Source organism: Triticum urartu, chromosome 7, assembly GCF_003073215.2.
Source record: "Triticum urartu cultivar G1812 chromosome 7, Tu2.1, whole genome shotgun sequence".
Taxonomy (NCBI): Eukaryota; Viridiplantae; Streptophyta; class Magnoliopsida; order Poales; family Poaceae; genus Triticum; species Triticum urartu.
This window is the reverse complement of record NC_053028.1, coordinates 678,004,327-678,023,192: the sequence shown is the minus strand read 5'-3', so window position 1 is coordinate 678,023,192 and position 18,866 is coordinate 678,004,327. Positions and strand designations below refer to the sequence as shown.

At 45.0% G+C, this 18,866-nt stretch overlaps 1 protein-coding gene across 1 annotated transcript; it reads left to right on the top strand.

The window, feature by feature from the left end:
• Positions 1-11,961: 11,961 nt before the first annotated feature.
• On the top strand, positions 11,962-13,766 carry LOC125524122 (serine carboxypeptidase-like 34). The gene is made up of 4 exons (XM_048689194.1): positions 11,962-12,244; positions 12,369-12,476; positions 12,581-12,676; positions 12,784-13,766. The coding sequence occupies exons 1-4, from the start codon at positions 11,962-11,964 to the stop codon at positions 13,764-13,766; spliced, it is 1,470 nt and encodes a 489-aa protein (XP_048545151.1).
• The last annotated feature ends 5,100 nt before the right edge of the window (positions 13,767-18,866 follow it).

The following is an 18,866-nucleotide window of genomic DNA, read 5'->3' as shown; positions in this document are numbered from 1 at the left end:
CCGACGATCGAATCTCGAGCAAGTAACATACCGATGACAAAGGGAACAACGTATGTTGTTATGCGGTCTGACCGATAAAGATCTTCGTAGAATATGTAGGAGCCAATATGGGCATCCAGGTCCCGCTATTGGTTATTGACCGGAGACATGTCTCGGTCATGTCTACATTGTTCTCGAACCCGTAGGGTCCGCACGCTTAAGGTTACGATGACAGTTATATTATGAGTTTATGCATTTTGATGTACATTATTCATGCTAGAATTGTATTAACCGGAAACATAATACATGTGTGAATACATAGACAAACAAAGTGTCACTAGTATGCCTCTACTTGACTAGCTCATTAATCAAAGATGGTTATGTTTCCTGACCATGAACAATGAGTTGTTATTTGATTAACGAGGTCACATCATTAGTTGAATGATCTGACTGACATGACCCATTCCATTAGCTTAGCACCCGATCGTTTAGTATGTTGCTATTGCTTTCTTCATGACTTATACAAGTTCCTATGACTATGAGATTATGCAACTCCCATTTGCCGGAGGAACACTTTGGGTGCTACCAAACGTCACAACGTAACTGGGTGATTATAAAGGAGCATCACAGGTGTCTCCAAAGGTAGATGTTGGGTTGGCGTATTTCAAGATTAGGATTTGTCACTCCGATTGTCGGAGAGGTATCTCTGGGCCCTCTCAGTAATACACATCACATAAGCCTTGCAAGCATTACAACTAATCTGTTAGTTGTGAGATGATGTATTACCGGAACGAGTAAAGAGACTTGCCGGTAACGAGATTGAACTAGGTATTGGATACCGACGATCGAATCTCGAGCAAGTAACATACCGACGACAAAGGGAACAACGTATGTTGTTATGCGGTCTGACCGATAAAGATCTTCGTAGAATATGTAGGAGCCAATATGGGCATCCAGGTCCCGCTATTGGTTATTGACCGGAGACATGTCTCGGTCATGTCTACATTGTTCTCGAACCCGTAGGGTCCGCACGCTTAAGGTTACGATGACAGTTATATTATGAGTTTATGCATTTTGATGTACCGAAGGTTGTTCGGAGTCCCGGATGTGATCATGAACATGACGAGGAGTCTCGAAATGGTCGAGACGTAAAGATTGATATATTGGAAGCCTATGTTTGGATATCGGAAGTGTTCCGGGTGAAATCGGGATTTTACCGGGTTACCGGGAGGTTACCGGAACCCCCCGGGAGCCATATGGGCCTTAATGGGCCTTAGTGGAAAGGAGAAAGGGACAGCCCAAGGTGGCTGCGCACCTCCCCCCTCCCCTAGTCCTATTAGGACTAGGAGAAGGTGGCCAGCCCCCCTCTCTCTTTCCCCCTTTGGGGAATCCTAGTTGGAATAGGATTGGGGGGGAGTCCTACTCCCGGAAGGAGTAGGACTCCTCCTGCGCCCTCCTCCTTGGCCGGCGCCCCCCTTCCCCGTTGGCTCCTTTATATACTGAGGTAGAGACACCCTAGAACACACAAGTTGATCCACGTGATCTATTCCTTAGCCGTGTGCGGTGCCCCCTGCCACCATATTCCTCGATAATACTGTAGCGGAGTTTAGGCGAAGCCCTGCTGCTGTAGTACATCAAAATCGTCACCACGCTGTCGTGCTGACGGAACTCTTCCCCGACACTTTGCTGGATCGGAGTCCGGGGATCGTCATCGAGCTGAACATGTGCTCGAACTCGGAGGTGCCGTAGTTTCGGTGCTTGATCGGTTGGATCGTGAAGACGTACGACTACTTCCTCTATGTCGTGTCATCGCTTCCGCAGTCGGTCTGCGCTGGGTACGTAGACAACACTCTCCCCTCTCGTTGCTATGCATCACATGATCTTGCGTGTGCGTAGGAATTTTTTTGAAATTACTACGAAACCCAACAGTGGCATCCGTGCCTAGGTTATTTATGTTGATGTTATATGCACGAGTAGAACACAAGTGAGTTGTGGACGATATAAGTCATACTGCCTACCAGCATGTCATACTTTGGTTCGGCGGCATTGTTGGACGAGACGACCCGGACCAACCTTACGCGTATGCTTACGCGAGACCGGTTCCCTCGACGTGCTTTGCACATAGATGGCTTGCGGGCGACTGTCTCTCCAAATTTAGTTGAACCAAGTATGGCTACGCCCGGTCCTTGCGAAGGTTAAAACGGAGTCTATTTGACAAACTATCGTTGTGGTTTTGATGCGTAGGTGAGATTGGTTCTTGCTTAAGCCCGTAGCAGCCACGTAAAACATGCAACAACAAAGTAGAGGACGTCTAACTTGTTTTTGCAGGGCATGTTGTGATGTGATATGGTCAAGGCATGATGCTGAATTTTATTGTATGAGATGATCATGTTTTGTAACCGAGTTATCGGCAACTGGCAGGAGCCATATGGTTGTCGCTTTATTGTATGCAATGCAATCGCGATGTAATGCTTTACTTTATTACTAAACGGTAGTGATAGTCGTGGAAGCATAAGATTGGCGAGACGACAACGATACTACGATGGAGATCAAGGTGTCGCGCCGGTGACGATGGTGATCATGACGGTGCTTCGGAGATGGAGATCACAAGCACAAGATGATGATGGCCATATCATATCACTTATATTGATTGCATGTGATGTTTATCTTTTTATGCATCTTATCTTGCTTTGATTGACGGTAGCATTATAAGATGATCTCTCACTAAATTATCAAGAAGTGTTCTCCCTGAGTATGCACCGTTGCCAAAGTTCGTCGTGCCCAGACACCACGTGATGATCGGGTGTGATAAGCTCTACGTCCATCTACAACGGGTGCAAGCCAGTTTTGCACACGCAGAATACTCAGGTTAAACTTGACGAGCCTAGCATATGCAGATATGGCCTCGGAACACGGAGACCGAAAGGTCGAGCGTGAATCATATAGTAGATATGATCAACATAACGATGTTCACCATTGAAAACTACTCCATCTCACGTGATGATCAGTTATGGTTTAGTTGATTTGGATCACGTAATCACTTAGAAGATTAGAGGGATGTCTATCTAAGTGGGAGTTCTTAAGTAATTTGATTAATTGAACTTAAACTTATCATGAACTTAGTACCTGATAGTATCTTGCTTGTTTATGTTGATTGTAGATAGATGGCTCGTGCTGTTGTTCCGTTGAATTTTAATGCGTTCCTTGAGAAAGCAAAGTTGAAAGATGATGGTAGCAATTATACGGACTGGGTCCGTAACTTGAGGATTATCTTCATTGCTGCACAGAAGAATTACGTCCTGGAAGCACCGCTGGGCGCCAGGCCTGCTGCTGGAGCAACACCAAATGTTATGAATGTCTGGCAGAGCAAAGCTGATGACTACTCGATAGTTCAGTGTGCCATGCTTTACGGCTTAGAATTGGGACTTCAACGACATTTTGAACGTCATGGAGCATATGAGATGTTCCAGGAGTTGAAGTTAATATTTCAAGCAAATGCCCGAATTGAGAGATATGAAGTCTCCAATAAGTTCTATAGCTGCAAGATGGAGGAGAACAGTTCTGTTAGTGAGCATATACTCAAAATGTCTGGGTATAATAATCACTTGATTCAATTGGGAGTTAATCTTCTGGATGATTGCGTCATTGACAGAATTCTCCAATCACTGCCACCGAGCTACAAGAGCTTCGTGATGAACTATAATATGCAAGGGATGAACAAGACTATTCCCGAGCTCTTCGCAATGCTGAAAGCTGTGGAGGTAGAAATCAAGAAGGAGCATCAAGTGTTGATGGTTAACAAGACCACTAGTTTCAAGAAAAAGGGCAAAGGGAAGAAGAAGGGGAACTTCAAGAAGAACGGCAAGCAAGTTGCTGCTCAAGAGAAGAAACCCAAGTCTGGACCTAAGCCTGAAACTGAGTGCTTCTACTGCAAGCAGACTGGTCACTGGAAGCAGAACTGCCCCAAGTATTTGGCGGATAAAAAGGATGGCAAGGTGAACAAAGGTATATGTGATATACATGTTATTGATGTGTACCTTAGTAGAGCTCGCAGTAGCACCTGGGTATTTGATACTGGTTCTGTTGCTAATATTTGCAACTCAAAACAGGGACTACGGAATAAGCGGGCACTGGCAAAGGACGAGGTGACGATGCGTGTGGGAAACGGTTCCAAAGTCGATGTGATCACGGTCGGCACGCTACCTCTACATCTACCTTCGGGATTAATATTAGACCTAAATAATTGTTATTTGGTGCCAGCGTTGAGCATGAACATTATATCTGGATCTTGTTTAATGCGAGACGGTTATTCATTTAAATCAGAGAATAATGGTTGTTCCATTTATATGAGTAATATCTTTTATGGTCATGCACCCTTGAAGAGTGGTCTATTCTTATTGAATCTCGATAGTAGTAATACACATATTCATAATGTTGAAGCCAAAAGATGCAGAGTTGATAATGAAAGTGCAACTTATTTGTGGCACTGTCGTTTAGGTCATATCGGTATAAAGCGCATGAAGAAACTCCATACTGATGGACTTTTGGAACCACTTGATTATGAATCACTTGGTACTTGCGAACCGTGCCTCATGGGCAAGATGACTAAAACACCGTTCTCCGGTACTATGGAGAGAGCAACGGATTTGTTGGAAATCATACATACCGATGTATGTGGTCCGATGAATATTGAGGCTCGTGGCGGATATCGTTATTTTCTCACCTTCACAGATGATTTAAGCAGATATGGGTATATCTACTTAATGAAACATAAGTCTGAAACATTTGAAAAGTTCAAAGAATTTCAGAGTGAAGTTGAAAATCATCGTAACAAGAAAATAAAGTTTCTACGATCTGATCGTGGAGGAGAATATTTGAGTTACGAGTTTGGTGTACATTTGAAAAACTGTGGAATAGTTTCGCAACTCACGCCACCCGGAACACCACAGCGTAATGGTGTGTCCGAACGTCGTAATCGTACTTTACTAGATATGGTGCGATCTATGATGTCTCTTACTGATTTACCGCTATCATTTTGGGGTTATGCTCTAGAGACAGCCGCATTCACGTTAAATAGGGCACCATCAAAATCCGTTGAGACGACGCCTTATGAACTGTGGTTTGGCAAGAAACCAAAGTTGTCGTTTCTTAAAGTTTGGGGCTGCGAGGCTTATGTGAAAAAGCTTCAACCTGATAAGCTCGAACCCAAATCGGAGAAATGTGTCTTCATAGGATACCCAAAGGAGACTGTTGGGTACACCTTCTATCACAGATCCGAAGGCAAGATATTCGTTGCTAAGAATGGATCCTTTCTAGAGAAGGAGTTTCTCTCGAAAGAAGTGAGTGGGAGGAAAGTAGAACTTGACGAGGTAACTGTACCTGCTCCCTTACTGGAAAGTAGTACATCACAGAAAACTGTTTCAGTGACACCTACACCAGTTGGTGAGGAAGCTAATGATAATGATCATGAAACTTCAGATCAAGATACTGCTGAACCGCGTAGATCAACCAGAGTAAGATCCGCACCAGAGTGGTACGGTAATCCTGTTCTGGAAGTCATGCTACTAGATCATGATGAACCTACGAACTATGAAGAAGCGATGGTGAGCCCAGATTCCGCAAAATGGCTTGAAGCCATGAAATCTGAGATGGGATCCATGTATGAGAACAAAGTATGGACTTTGGTTGACTTGCCCGATGATCGGCAAGCAATTGAAAATAAATGGATCTTTAAGAAGAAGACTGACGCTGATGGTAATATTACTATCTACTAAGCTCGACTTGTCGCAAAAGATTTTCGGCAAGTTCAAGGGATTGACTACGATGAGACCTTCTCACCCGTAGCGATGCTTAAGTCCGTCCGAATCATGTTAGCGATTGCCGCATTTTATGATTATGAAATTTGGCAGATGGATGTCAAAACTGCATTCCTGAATGGATTTCTGGAAGAAGAGTTGTATATGATGCAACTGGAAGGTTTTGTCGATCCAAAGGGAACTAACAAAGTGTGCAAGCTCCAGCGATCCATTTATGGACTGGTGCAAGCCTCTCGGAGTTGGAATAAACGTTTTGATAGTGTGATCAAAGCATTTGGTTTTATACAGACTTTCAGAGAAGCCTGTATTTACAAGAAAGTGAGTGGGAGCTCTGTAGCATTTCTGATATTATATGTGGATGACATATTGCTGACTGGAAATGATATAGAATTTCTGGATAGCATAAAGGGATACTTGAATAAAAGTTTTTCAATGAAAGACCTCGGTGAAGCTGCTTACATATTAGGCATTAATATCTATAGAGATAGATCAAGACGCTTAATTGGACTTTCACAAAGCACATACCTTGACAAAATTTTGAAGAGATTCAAAATGGATCAAGCAAAGAAAGGGTTTTTGCCTGTGTTACAAGGTGTGAAGTTGAGTAAGACTCAATGCCCGACCACTGCAGAAGATAGAGAGAATATGAAAGATGTTCCCTATGCATCAGCCATAGGATCTATCATGTATGCAATGCTGTGTACCAGACCTGATGTGTGCCTTGCTATAAGTTTAGCAGGGAGGTACCAAAGTAATCCAGGAGTGGATCACTGGACAGCGGTCAAGAACATCCTGAAATACCTGAAAAGGACTAAGGATATGTTTCTCGTATATGGAGGTGACAAAGAGCTCACTGTAAAAGGTTACGTTGATGCAAGCTTTGACACTGATCCGGACGATTCTAAATCGCAAACCGGATACGTGTTTACATTAAACGGTGGAGCTGTCAGTTGGTGCAGTTCTAAACAAAGCGTCGTAGCGGGATCTACATGTGAAGCGGAGTACATAGCTGCTTCGGAAGCAGCGAACGAAGGAGTCTGGATGAAGGAGTTCATATCCGATCTAGGTGTCATACCTAATGCATCGGGACCAATGAAAATCTTTTGTGACAATACTGGTGCAATTGCCTTGGCAAAGGAATCCAGATTTCACAAAAGGACCAAACACATCAAGAGACGCTTCAACTCCATCCGGGATCTAGTCCAGGTGGGAGACATAGAGATTTGCAAGATACATACGGATCTGAATGTTGCAGACCCGTTGACTAAGCCTCTTCCATGAGCAAAACATGATCAGCACCAAGGCTCCATGGGTGTTAGAATCATTACAGTGTAATCTAGATTATTGACTCTAGTGCAAGTGGGAGACTGAAGGAAATATGCCCTAGAGGCAATAATAAAGTTATTATTTATTTCCTTATAATCATGATAAATGTTTATTATTCATGCTAGAATTGTATTAACCGGAAACATAATACATGTGTGAATACATAGACAAACAAAGTGTCACTAGTATGCCTCTACTTGACTAGCTCGTTAATCAAAGATGGTTATGTTTCCTGACCGTGAACAATGAGTTGTTATTTGATTAACGAGGTCACATCATTAGTTGAATGATCTGACTGACATGACCCATTCCATTAGCTTAGCACCCGATCGTTTAGTATGTTGCTATTGCTTTCTTCATGACTTATACAAGTTCCTATGACTATGAGATTATGCAACTCCCGTTTGCCGGAGGAACACTTTGGGTGCTACCAAACGTCACAACGTAACTGGTGATTATAAATGAGCATTACAGGTGTCTCCAAAGGTAGATGTTGGGTTGGCGTATTTCCAGATTAGGATTTGTCACTCCGATTGTCGGAGAGGTATCTCTGGGCCCTCTCGGTAATACACATCACATAAGCCTTGCAAGCATTACAACTAATATGTTAGTTGTGAGATGATGTATTACGGAACGAGTAAAGAGACTTGCCGGTAACGAGATTGAACTAGGTATTGGATACCGACGATCGAATCTCGAGCAAGTAACATACCGACGACAAAGGGAACAACGTATGTTGTTATGCGGTCTGACCGATAAAGATCTTCGTAGAATATGTAGGAGCCAATATGGGCATCCAGGTCCCACTATTGGTTATTGACCGGAGACATGTCTCGGTCATGTCTACATTGTTCTCGAACCCGTAGGGTCCGCACGCTTAAGGTTACGATGACAGTTATATTATGAGTTTATACATTTTGATGTACCGAAGGTTGTTCGGAGTCCCGGATGTGATCATGGGACATGACGAGGAGTCTCGAAATGGTCGAGACGTAAAGATTGATATATTGAAAGCCTATGTTTGGATATCGGAAGTGTTCCGGGTGAAATCGGGATTTTACCGGGTTACCGGGAGGTTACCGGAACCCCCCGGGAGCCATATGGGCCTTAATGGGCCTTAGTGGAAAGGAGAAAGGGACAGCCCAAGGTGGCTGCGCACCTCCCCCCTCCCCTAGTCCTATTAGGACTAGGAGAAGGTGGCCGGCCCCCCTCTCTCTCTTTCCCCCTTTGGGGAATCCTAGTTGGAATAGGATTGGGGGGGAGTCCTACTCCCGGAAGGAGTAGGACTCCTCCTGCGCCCTCCTCCTTGGCCGGCGCCCCCCTTCGCCCTTGGCTCCTTTATATACTGAGGTAGAGACACCCTAGAACACACAAGTTGATCCACGTGATCTATTCCTTAGCCGTGTGCGGTGCCCCCTGCCACCATATTCCTCGATAATACTGTAGCGGAGTTTAGGCGAAGCCCTGCTGCTGTAGTACATCAAAATCGTCACCACGCCGTCGTGCTGATGGAACTCTTCCCCGACACTTTGCTGGATCGGAGTCCGGGGATCGTCATCGAGCTGAACGTGTGCTCGAACTCGGAGGTGCCGTAGTTTCGGTGCTTGATCGGTTGGATCGTGAAGACGTACGACTACTTCCTCTACGTCGTGTCATCGCTTCCGCAGTCGGTCTGCGTTGGGTACGTAGACAACACTCTCCCCTCTCGTTGCTATGCATCACATGATCTTGCGTGTGCGTAGGAAATTTTTTGAAATTACTACGAAACCCAACATCACCACACCGTCGTGCTGACGAAACTCTCCCTCAACACTTGGCTGGATCGGAGTTCGAGGGACGTCATCGGGCTGAACGTGTGCTGAACTCGGAGGTGCCGTACGTTCGGTACTTGATCGGTCGGATCGTGAAGACGTACGACTACATCAACCGCGTTGTGCTAACGCTTCCGCTTTCGGTCTATGAGGGTACGTGGACAACACTCTTCCCTCTCGTTGCTATGCATCACCATGATCTTGCGTGTGCGTAGGAATTTTTTTTGAAATTATTACATTTCCCAACACCTAATTACTCCTGGTGGTCACCTTTGAGAGGTACTACTAATCCATTAAATTGGTCATAAGTCTGTGTGTTGTCCATCGCTTCTCCATTTGCTCATTTGTGCTTCCCATCAAATAGGTCCACTATATTTGCCACCTTAGATGAACCATCAACCGGGACGATAGCCTCCTCCATATTCTTAATTCCTCCAGCTCCGGAATTTTAGCTCAATGCTAGTCGTTTCCTAGCAGATGGGTTGACGTCTGGCATATTAGTATCATCAAGTTTTTCTTCTTCTTCCCTCTTTGAAAAGGAGGTTAAACCCACCGATCTTTGCATTGTTGTGATTCACACATCCATTTCTTTTCAATCTGGTCATCCAACCATCTCTGATTTTAGTTCGGGGCATCCCTATAAGCATTCACAACATTCTATCTCCAACTTACCTGCCCATTCTATTCCAACCATTGTTGCCACCCCCTTCATCATCCCAACAGCTCCCCCTTCCTATCATATTGTTCGGACATTTTAAACCTTATTAGAATTGAGAAGAAGGCCTTGTTTGTTGTTTCAAAGAGGCGATGACTTATTTGTAAGGGTTTTTATCATTTATGCCACTAGTTGTGTCACACTACTTAGTTTGCCAGTAGAAGGCACAAGTGATAAAAATGCCTTCATTTCATAAAGATGTTTGCTCAAAAATGTCATTAGACACCGTTACTATCAGGTCGAACCCGCTGACCATGTTATATGACCAAAATACCTCTAGACCCACATGTCACTCTTTGTATCTCACAATGATAAAGTGTGGGCCCCACTTATCGGGAGTAAGCAAGCGAATAAATTTAGAGGAAAGTAAGAACGTTGTTGGGGATTGAATGGGACCCAATTACTCAAACTTTATCGTAGTGAGATAGAGGGAGAGCTGACATGTTGATCCATGTGTACTTTGGTCATACTAGCAAAAGAGCCCGTGCATTGCAACGGAAGAGAAAACATAACACATGCTTTTAACTCAACAACCATCACTCAAAACCATAATAGGTCCATCTCCTTTATTTTTGCGAGGCATCATATTTGTGTTGCTGCTTATCCTCCTTCTCACCCTCACCGGCAATGGCCTCGGTATTCACACAAAACAATAAATAATGTGTGTTGAATATGGTTAATCCTAATGTGTCTCTCGCTCCGTCTCTCCTCCCTCTCTCTCTCTCTCCCTCTCTCTCTTTCGCTCGCTTTCTCTCACTCTCACGATGAGAAATCTGTTGTTTTTCCCTACAACATTTTTCAGAGGTATGCATGTGTAGTTATCGATGTTTTCTTTTCCGTATATGGTTATAGTGGGGTGTTTGTTTGCAATCCGGATCGCCGCGGGTATGAAAAAAAACGAATCTTGTGCTATAATTTATAAGTTTGCTTCCATAACAATATTTTAGAAATATTTAACAGGTAAAATTAACATCATATTTAGATTCCACACATTTTTCTAATAAAATTTTATATATAATATGTTAAAATCGAAGTTACGATTTAAAAGATACAGATAATTTAGAAAATCATTTGGTTTGACTCAAATATATTCCAAACCATATTTAAAAATACTTAATAGGTAAAAATAATCTCATATTCATATTCTACATATTTTTCTAATCAAATTTCATATATAACATGTTTAAATCGGAGTTACGGTTTAAAAGATATGGATGATTTTAAAAAGCATTTGTTTGACTTAAATATGATCCGTGGATGAATTACCTAAAACATCAGGGGGGGTTTTGAAAAATATAAAATAACGATTCGGGTGTGACTTAAATCCGGACGGCGGGTTGATTTCAAGAAAAGACAGAGACTTTTGTGTAAAATACGAAAATAATGATTCGTTTTAACTTAAAACAGGACCGCGGGTTGAATTCTCTGAAATAGAGGGACTTTCCTAAAAAATGCCATGACGGACGAAAGAAACCCAATTTGCTTTATTATTAGGTAAAGATAACATGCTAAACAGGTTTTGAGGTTACAATATTGGTGTCTAGTGGCATTTTTTAGCATGTGCCTAATAGAGCGACGACATTTTTCAGCAGTGCAAACTCCTAGTGGCAAAACCGACTAGCGGGACACGACTAGTGGTATAAATGATAAAACTCTATTTGTAAAGTTATAAAGTTAGATAGATGCACCTGGACGTACCAAGCCTTTGACGCCATGTTGTTTTTGCCCAAAATGCAACACGACGATGGTAAGAGCGCATTCACTCGTACCTCACGGTCGTCCCATGCTTTTTGAAAAACCCTAGAGCCGTTGCTGATGCTAGAGCGCGCCTGATGACCTTCGTGGGTTTAGGGTCGACATGGCAGGATGACTAAATCTGTTCACCAGAAAGGAGTTCACAAGGAGTAAAAACAAACAGGGAGGAGTTCATATTTTCCTCACTCTCCCGCCCCCTCTCTCCCCTTCTCCAAACTCCAAAACAAAACCCAAGGCGGCATACCTGATGACCATGGAACACGATGATGTGGATTTCACGAAAATAAACAATTTTCTCCGCTTCTCCGTCTTTTGTAACAAACGCACGCAAATCTGTAGCACTCGTCTCCAACAAACAAGCCCTATCCGCGTCGGAAAACCAGAAACAAACCCTATCCCACCCACCCACCTCCAAGAAACCAGCAACAAATCTCCTCCACGATCGCCAGCAGCCAGCTGATCGATCTCGGCCGGGCGCATATATATAGGCGCCCATACACTGTGCATGGACACCAACCCAGTCGACACCAGTAACCCAAGCAGCCGCGCGCCTGCAGCCATGGCCACTTCGCCGTCGAGCAGCTTGCTGCGCGTGCTCCTCCTCGCCGCCGCCGTCGCGGTGGTGGCCGCGAGGCACCACCACCCCGGGTTCGAGAAGATCTTCGAGGTGCAGGAGGCGGACCGGGTGGAGATGCTGCCGGGGCAGACGGAGCAGGTGGGCTTCCGGCACTACTCCGGCTACGTCACGGTGAACGAGACCCACGGCCGCGCCCTCTTCTACTGGCTCTTCGAGGCCACCCACGACGTCGCCAAGAAGCCCCTCGTCCTCTGGCTCAACGGAGGTAGATTAAATATTACTTTGTTTAGTAGATGCGATCTAGCTAATCAGTGTACACTTAGTTACTCGATCCATTTCATTCCATTGAGTTCCATGCATGAGATGAAACTAATATTGGATAATCTCAGGGCCTGGATGCTCGTCCGTGGGGTATGGAGCGATGATGGAGCTTGGCCCCTTCTTGATCCAGAAGGGAAAGCCCGAGATTGCCTTGAATCCCCACTCATGGAACAAAGGTACGCACTTGTTACATCTATTACCAAGCAAATCATGTAGTAATAATTGTTCATTCCGATTGATTAATCGTGCACCATTGTTCTCTTTGATGACTGTTGAACAGAGGCAAACATGCTGTTCTTGGAGTCCCCTGCCGGCGTGGGCTTCTCCTACACCAACACCACCGCCGATCTCGGCCAGTTTGGCGACAACCTCACTGGTAGGCCAAGATAATTGCCAATTAGTTATAGATCTAATTAATCATCATTCCTTTCATGGCATTAAGAGGTATGACAATTAATCGGATCTCATCTTGCTTTGTGACAGCCCATGACGCATACTCTTTCCTCGTGAACTGGCTGGACAAGTTCCCTCAGTTCAAGGGCCACGACCTGTACATCGCCGGCGAGAGCTACGCCGGGCACTACGTCCCCCAGCTCGCCGAGAAGATCGTCCACATGAACAAGAAGGCGTCGCGGGCTCACAAGGTCAACCTCAAGGGGATCCTGATCGGCAACGCCGCCATCGACGCCAGCTCCGACGACCGCGGCCTGGTCGACTACGCCTGGGACCACGCGGTGGTCTCGGATGGGATCTACACCGCCGTCAAGAACAACTGCAAGTTCCCCGACGACGGCATGGAGAGCGACGCCTGCGACAACGCATGGAACGACTTCTTCAACGCCATGAACGACATCGACCTTTACAGCCTCTACCCCCCCGCCTGCACCAAATCTATGGTCAACTCCACCAACTCCTCCCCCCGCCGCCGCTCCAAGCTCGCCGGCACCGGCACGCCGCTGGGGAAGCTGCACCGCGGCGGCAGGCCCTACTACAACGCCTACGACCCCTGCGGGGACTACCACATCCTCGACTACCTGAACCGCGCCGACGTGCAGAAGGCGCTGCACGCCAACGTCTCCGGCGCAATCCCGTACCGCTGGGAGCCGTGCAGCGACGCGCTGACCAACTGGACGGACGCGCCGGCGTCGACCCTGCCGGCCATCGGCAAGCTGGTGAAGGACGGGATCCGGGTGTGGGTCTTCAGCGGCGACACCGACGACCGCGTGCCGGTGACCTCGACGCGGCTCGCGCTGAAGAAGCTCGGGCTCGCGACGAAGAAGGGGTGGAGGGAGTGGTTCACCAGCGACCAGGTGGGCGGGTACACGGTGGTCTACGACGGGCTCACCTTCGTCACCGTGCGCGGCGCCGGACACATGGTGCCCATGATCACGCCGGTGCAGGCCAGGCAGGTCTTCGCGCACTTCCTCACCGGCGAGGAGCTCTCCGCCAAGGCCATCGTCGCTTAGTTAGTTCGTTCATTAGCACCCACTGCGTGCTTAGAGATCGTTTGATTTATCAGTTAGCTAGGTTCGATTCCTAGTTCAGATTAGAGCTCAAAACTTGTGAGCTGAAAATTAGTTCGAGTTTTTTTCTCTCTCCAAAAAGAGCTCATCACCTGTTGAGCTTTTCCCACTTAATTAATAGGACATGTGATCTCCTTGGTTAGTTCTTGCGTTTGATCTTGCGTTTCAATGTGCTTACCTAGTTGCGTGCAATTCGGCCAAAGCCTAAAATTTAAAAAAAAACTGTACAATTTCAGGTTTCGAAATGCCATAACTATCCAATCGCATACTTCAAACCTAGAGTTGCGCTAGAATTTTTTTTACGTGCAAATGTAGTTTCAAAAGGTGCAGCTGCAACAAAATTGCACATCTCTTAATCCTAAAGTTGTTTAAAATGAGTATATACGCAACTACAAAATGCTATAATGATAATAATAATTATTAAATCCTTGCAAATACTGATATAAATACTTCTTTTCGCTAGTCCATTAACACAGTGTAGGAAGGTGAGCGCAAAGTTTTCATCTTATTCCATAAGCATAGCTAGAACTTACTCTCATTCCACGCAAGAGTTGTCACTTAAAAAGTTGATTTAGTTCGCTACAAAAAAAAAGTGTATACATTTGTAATGCATTTCCAAGTACTCCCTCTGATCTATATCACTTGTTGCTCAAACGACAAGTAATATTGATTGGAGTGATTAATAATATTTTTTCAGTAAGAGTGTATTAATTATTTTGTTGATGACTTTTATATGGCTTAAGAATCTCCACTAGCAGAGAGAACTCCACACAGGAATATAAATTAGTTTAAGTATATTAATTATTTTATTGGTGACTTTTATATGGATTAACACGCTCCATTACCAAAGAGAAATCTGCATACAATGTATGGTGATATTCTGGTAAACGGTATATCGATGCGTATTGCACAGGGCGGGGTTTTTAACCCTGATTCTGAGAAAAAAAGTAATCGTATACCAAGAAATTTTGTTTATCACTCAATCTTAAAAATGGTTGTATATAAAGAAATTTGTTCATTACTCAAAAGAGAGTGGTTTTTAGCTCCCGGGTGCGTATGCACCCTCTACGAGCAGTAAAATCAAAAAAATCTAAAACTTTGCGACATCAAAGATGATCGAACTTTGTAGATGCTTGCAAGTTTTTATGCCAAAAAAACCATTCGAGGAGCTCTACACATGAAAAAGATTTCAGTGCTTGAAGTTTTGAGCACTTTTAGCATTGAAATCTGAAATTCGTTTGTACACCTTTCTCTACATGATATTTTGGCATGAAAACTTGCAAGAACCTATAAAGTTTGACCATCTTTGATGTTGCAAAGTTTCAGATTTTTTTGATTTTCTTTCTGTTCTTTTGAATTTACTGTTCATAGAGGGTGCCTAGGTACCCAGGAGCTATCACACCTTTCTGTTACCCAAAATCTTGGGTTCTAATCCAATCTGAATGTTTTTGGCGACGCACCTACATGTACAGTCTGACCCATACCCGAATGGACACCCAACATTATAGTGTCAAAAATGATCTTATATTTTGTGACAGAGGAGTAGTTCCCTCCTTGAATCATGTGGTCATCGCAGTGATCTACCAACGATCTTGGTGGTGCTCCCGAGTGAATTTGGTGAGGAGTAGTTGGTCACCCAAGTCCATCACCTCTGAACATCGACACTTCTCGAAATCTGCCTTGAGCACCCATGCAAATTTATCATTACTTCTATTGGCCGGACGATGTGACCAGGTGGTGGTTCATGGTGTATTTGGATGAAAGGCAGCATTGTTGTTTTCATTTCATTAAGAGGAGTGAAGAATATAAGATCAAGGGATTACATCAGGCAATCACATACATCAGAGAAAAGCTACATCAAGACGACAATAGGGCAAGGACCAAAAATAAGCAGGAAACAGAGGGCCATCCTCTTAAGTCTCGTCACTGATAGGAGACTGAAAGGGAACACTACATACAGTGGCGGACCCACCATGGGGGCGAGCTGGGGCGGCCGCCCCGGGTCGCCGGCGGCGGAGAATCGCCCCCCACCTACACATCTGCCGATCTGCGGGCTGCGGCAGCGCTCTTCTCTGTCTCAGAATTCAGAAAGCAATGGCGCTCTTCTCTGTTTCCTTTTTAGCGATCGAAGGGGTACGTGAGGGAGAAAGAGACTTGGGCTGGTTCGGTAGACTGGAGTGGGCTACTACCGCCTACAGGCCCAAACAGACGACATCTTAGCCCAATCGATCTCTCCTTTCCTTTCCTTGTCAAACAGAAAAAGATCCCAAATCGATCCACAAACCGCATTGAGCGTCCCCCTCACGATCTATGACCATATATACAACTCCCATCATATTCATAATTTTGTAGGTCTCGTTCCAAAATTAGAATTATGGGATCATATTGTGGCGAGAAAAGTCCATTTTTCGTCCCTCAGTTCTTCAGTCCGATCACTTTTGGTCCCTCAACACTAAAACCGGACAGGTTGCACCGTGAACTCTCCAAACCAGACAAAAATTGTCCGTCCGCAGACCCGACGCGGTTTCGCTACTGACTCAGCCCGGGTTTGACTAGTCGTTGCCCACGTGGCCCATCTCTCTCTCTCTCCAGTCACCTAAAGACCCGACCCCAGCCCCTCGTTCCCTTTCGATCCCCTTTCTTCGACCCGTGCCCGAACCCTAGCTATCTTTGGCGGCGGCTGTGGCGACGCAGGCGGCGGCGGCGGTCAGCGGGAGCGCAGCGCCACGGCGGTTGGCGGCGGCGGTCAACGGGAGCGCAGCGCCGCGGCGGTCGGCGGCGCACGGCGGCGCGGTCAGCGGGAGCGCAGCGCTGCGGCGGTCGGCGGTGCGGTCAGCGGGAGCGCAGCGCCACAGCGGGCGGTGGGTCACGGCGCCGGCGACGGCCAGCGGTAGCGCAGCGCCGCGGCGGTCGGTGGGTCACGGCGGCGGCGGTCAGCAGGAGTGGCGGATGGAGACGAGAAGAAGCTCCAAATCAAGGTCAGTTGCTAAAATAGATCGATTTGTGGTCGGTTAGTTGTAGTACATGGCCAGTTTGTGGATTAGTAGGTAAATTTTTTATCTGCTTAATGTAGGTCCGTGAGATGGATCCTCTGGAATTTCTGCCCATACGATTTCATTTCGGTGGTCACTTTGTGAACGATGGGCAGTATGTACACTATGCTGATGGCGTTATCGGGATGTCGCATTTGGAGCGAGACAAAGTGTCACTGCCGGAGATTGTTGGTTTTTTTAAAAGGAAGATCATTGGAAGGATTTGAAGGATGATGAAGTGCAGTTCCACTGGCTATATCCTGGGAGAGAAATGCATGATGGGCTTGGTTTGTTGCATGATGATACGTCCTATTTGAGCATGGTTTCTGCAATTGAAGAGAATGCAGTAGCTAAAGTATATGTAGAGAACATTGTTGAATATCATATATTGGCACGTGCTCTACCATCAGATGAAGAAGAGGGTAAAAATGAGCAGGGACAAATTGTCCCACTGGAGCAAGTAACAACAGAAGTGGTACAGGCATCCGCGCCGGCAGCCGAAGATGATATAGATGAAGAAGATAGTGACTATGTTCCTGGAGATGAGAGTCCTTCGGAAGAAGATGAAGAAGGAATTGAGATAAACAAGAAATATGTAGAGTACAAGAAGAAGATGAAGCAAGGACAGTTACAAGTACTGGATGATGTATATCTTGTGCAGCCTAGAGTTGGTTCAACAAAAGCTGTGGGAGAAGAGAATAGAGAAGAGAAAGATGGCAATGATACACCGTACGAGGATTCATCTGAGTTTGATGACTCTTTGAACGAAGATGGTGATACAAGAAAGAAATCAGATGATTTCCCAAGGTTCAAAGACAAGGAAGAGGAGCCCAAGTTTGTGTTAGGCATGAAATTTGGTTCAAAAGAAGAGTTCAGGCAGGCAGTCATTAAATATGGGCTTAAGCAAAAAAAAAGTTCATAAAATTCAGAAAGAATGATTGTAATAGGTGTAGGGCAACTTGTGACTGGAAGACATGCAATTGGTATTGTTTGGCTAGTCTAACTAGTAAATCTACTAGTTGGCAGATTACTAGTATAAATGATGTTCATCAATGCCCGTCTAGGAAAGACAACAAGCTTGTTACTGCTGTTAGGATTGCAGCTAAGTATGAAGGTATCATTAGTGCTAACCCAATGTGGAAAATTGCAAATCTGAAAGCACACATCGGGGAAGATATGTTTTCAGAAGTTAGTACTTCTCAAGTGAAGAGAGCTAAGGGAATGGTGATAAAGAAAATGTTTGATGCAACTAAGGAACAATACACTAGGATATTTGACTATCAGGAAGAGTTTCTTAGGAGCAATCCTGGAAGCACTGTTGTGGTTAAGCTTGATCCAGCTTGTGCAATTCCAACATTTCAAAGAATTTATATTTGTTTGAATGCTTTCAAGCAAGGTTTCATGGCAGGCTGCAGAAAAGTCATTGGTTTGGATGGGTGCTTCTTCAAAGGAGCAACAAATGGAGAGTTGTTATGTGCTTTGGGAAGAGATGCGAATAGCCAAATGTATCCAATTGCTTGGGCTGTGGTTGAGAAAGAAAACAACGATTATTGGGACTGGTTTTGCTCATTACTCTTCAAAGATGTCAATGTATATGATGGTTAAGGCTGGGTAATAATTTCAGACCAACAAAAAGTAAGTTATATGTTGTCTCTCATTTACATAGGAATATATGATGTATCTCTATGATGTATATGATGTAATGTCTAACACAATTTGTGTGCAGGGTATCATCACAGCTGTACAGAATTGGGCCCCTCATGCAGAACATGGAAATTGTGCCAGACATGTGTATGCCAATTGGAGAAAAGAATTCAGAGTGAAAGAGTGGCACAAACTTTTCTGGAATTGTGCAAAGGCTTCTTCTGTGAGCCTTTTCAACTTGGCAAGGGCAAAGTTAGCAAGAGAGACCGTCGAAGGTGCAAGGGCAGTAACCAGGTTCGATCCCAAGCACTGGTCAAGGGCATGGTTCAGGTTAGGATCTAATTGTGACTCTGTTGATAACAATATT

Bases quoted from the DNA above. Each gene is read 5' to 3' on its own strand.
- LOC125524122 (XM_048689194.1), top strand. From the start codon at position 11,962: ATGGCCACTTCGCCGTCGAGCAGCTTGCTGCGCGTGCTCCTCCTCGCC. The intron at 12,477-12,580 runs GTACGCACTTGT...ACTGTTGAACAG, and splicing joins TCCCCACTCATGGAACAAAG to AGGCAAACATGCTGTTCTTG. The intron at 12,677-12,783 runs GTAGGCCAAGAT...GCTTTGTGACAG, and splicing joins GTTTGGCGACAACCTCACTG to CCCATGACGCATACTCTTTC.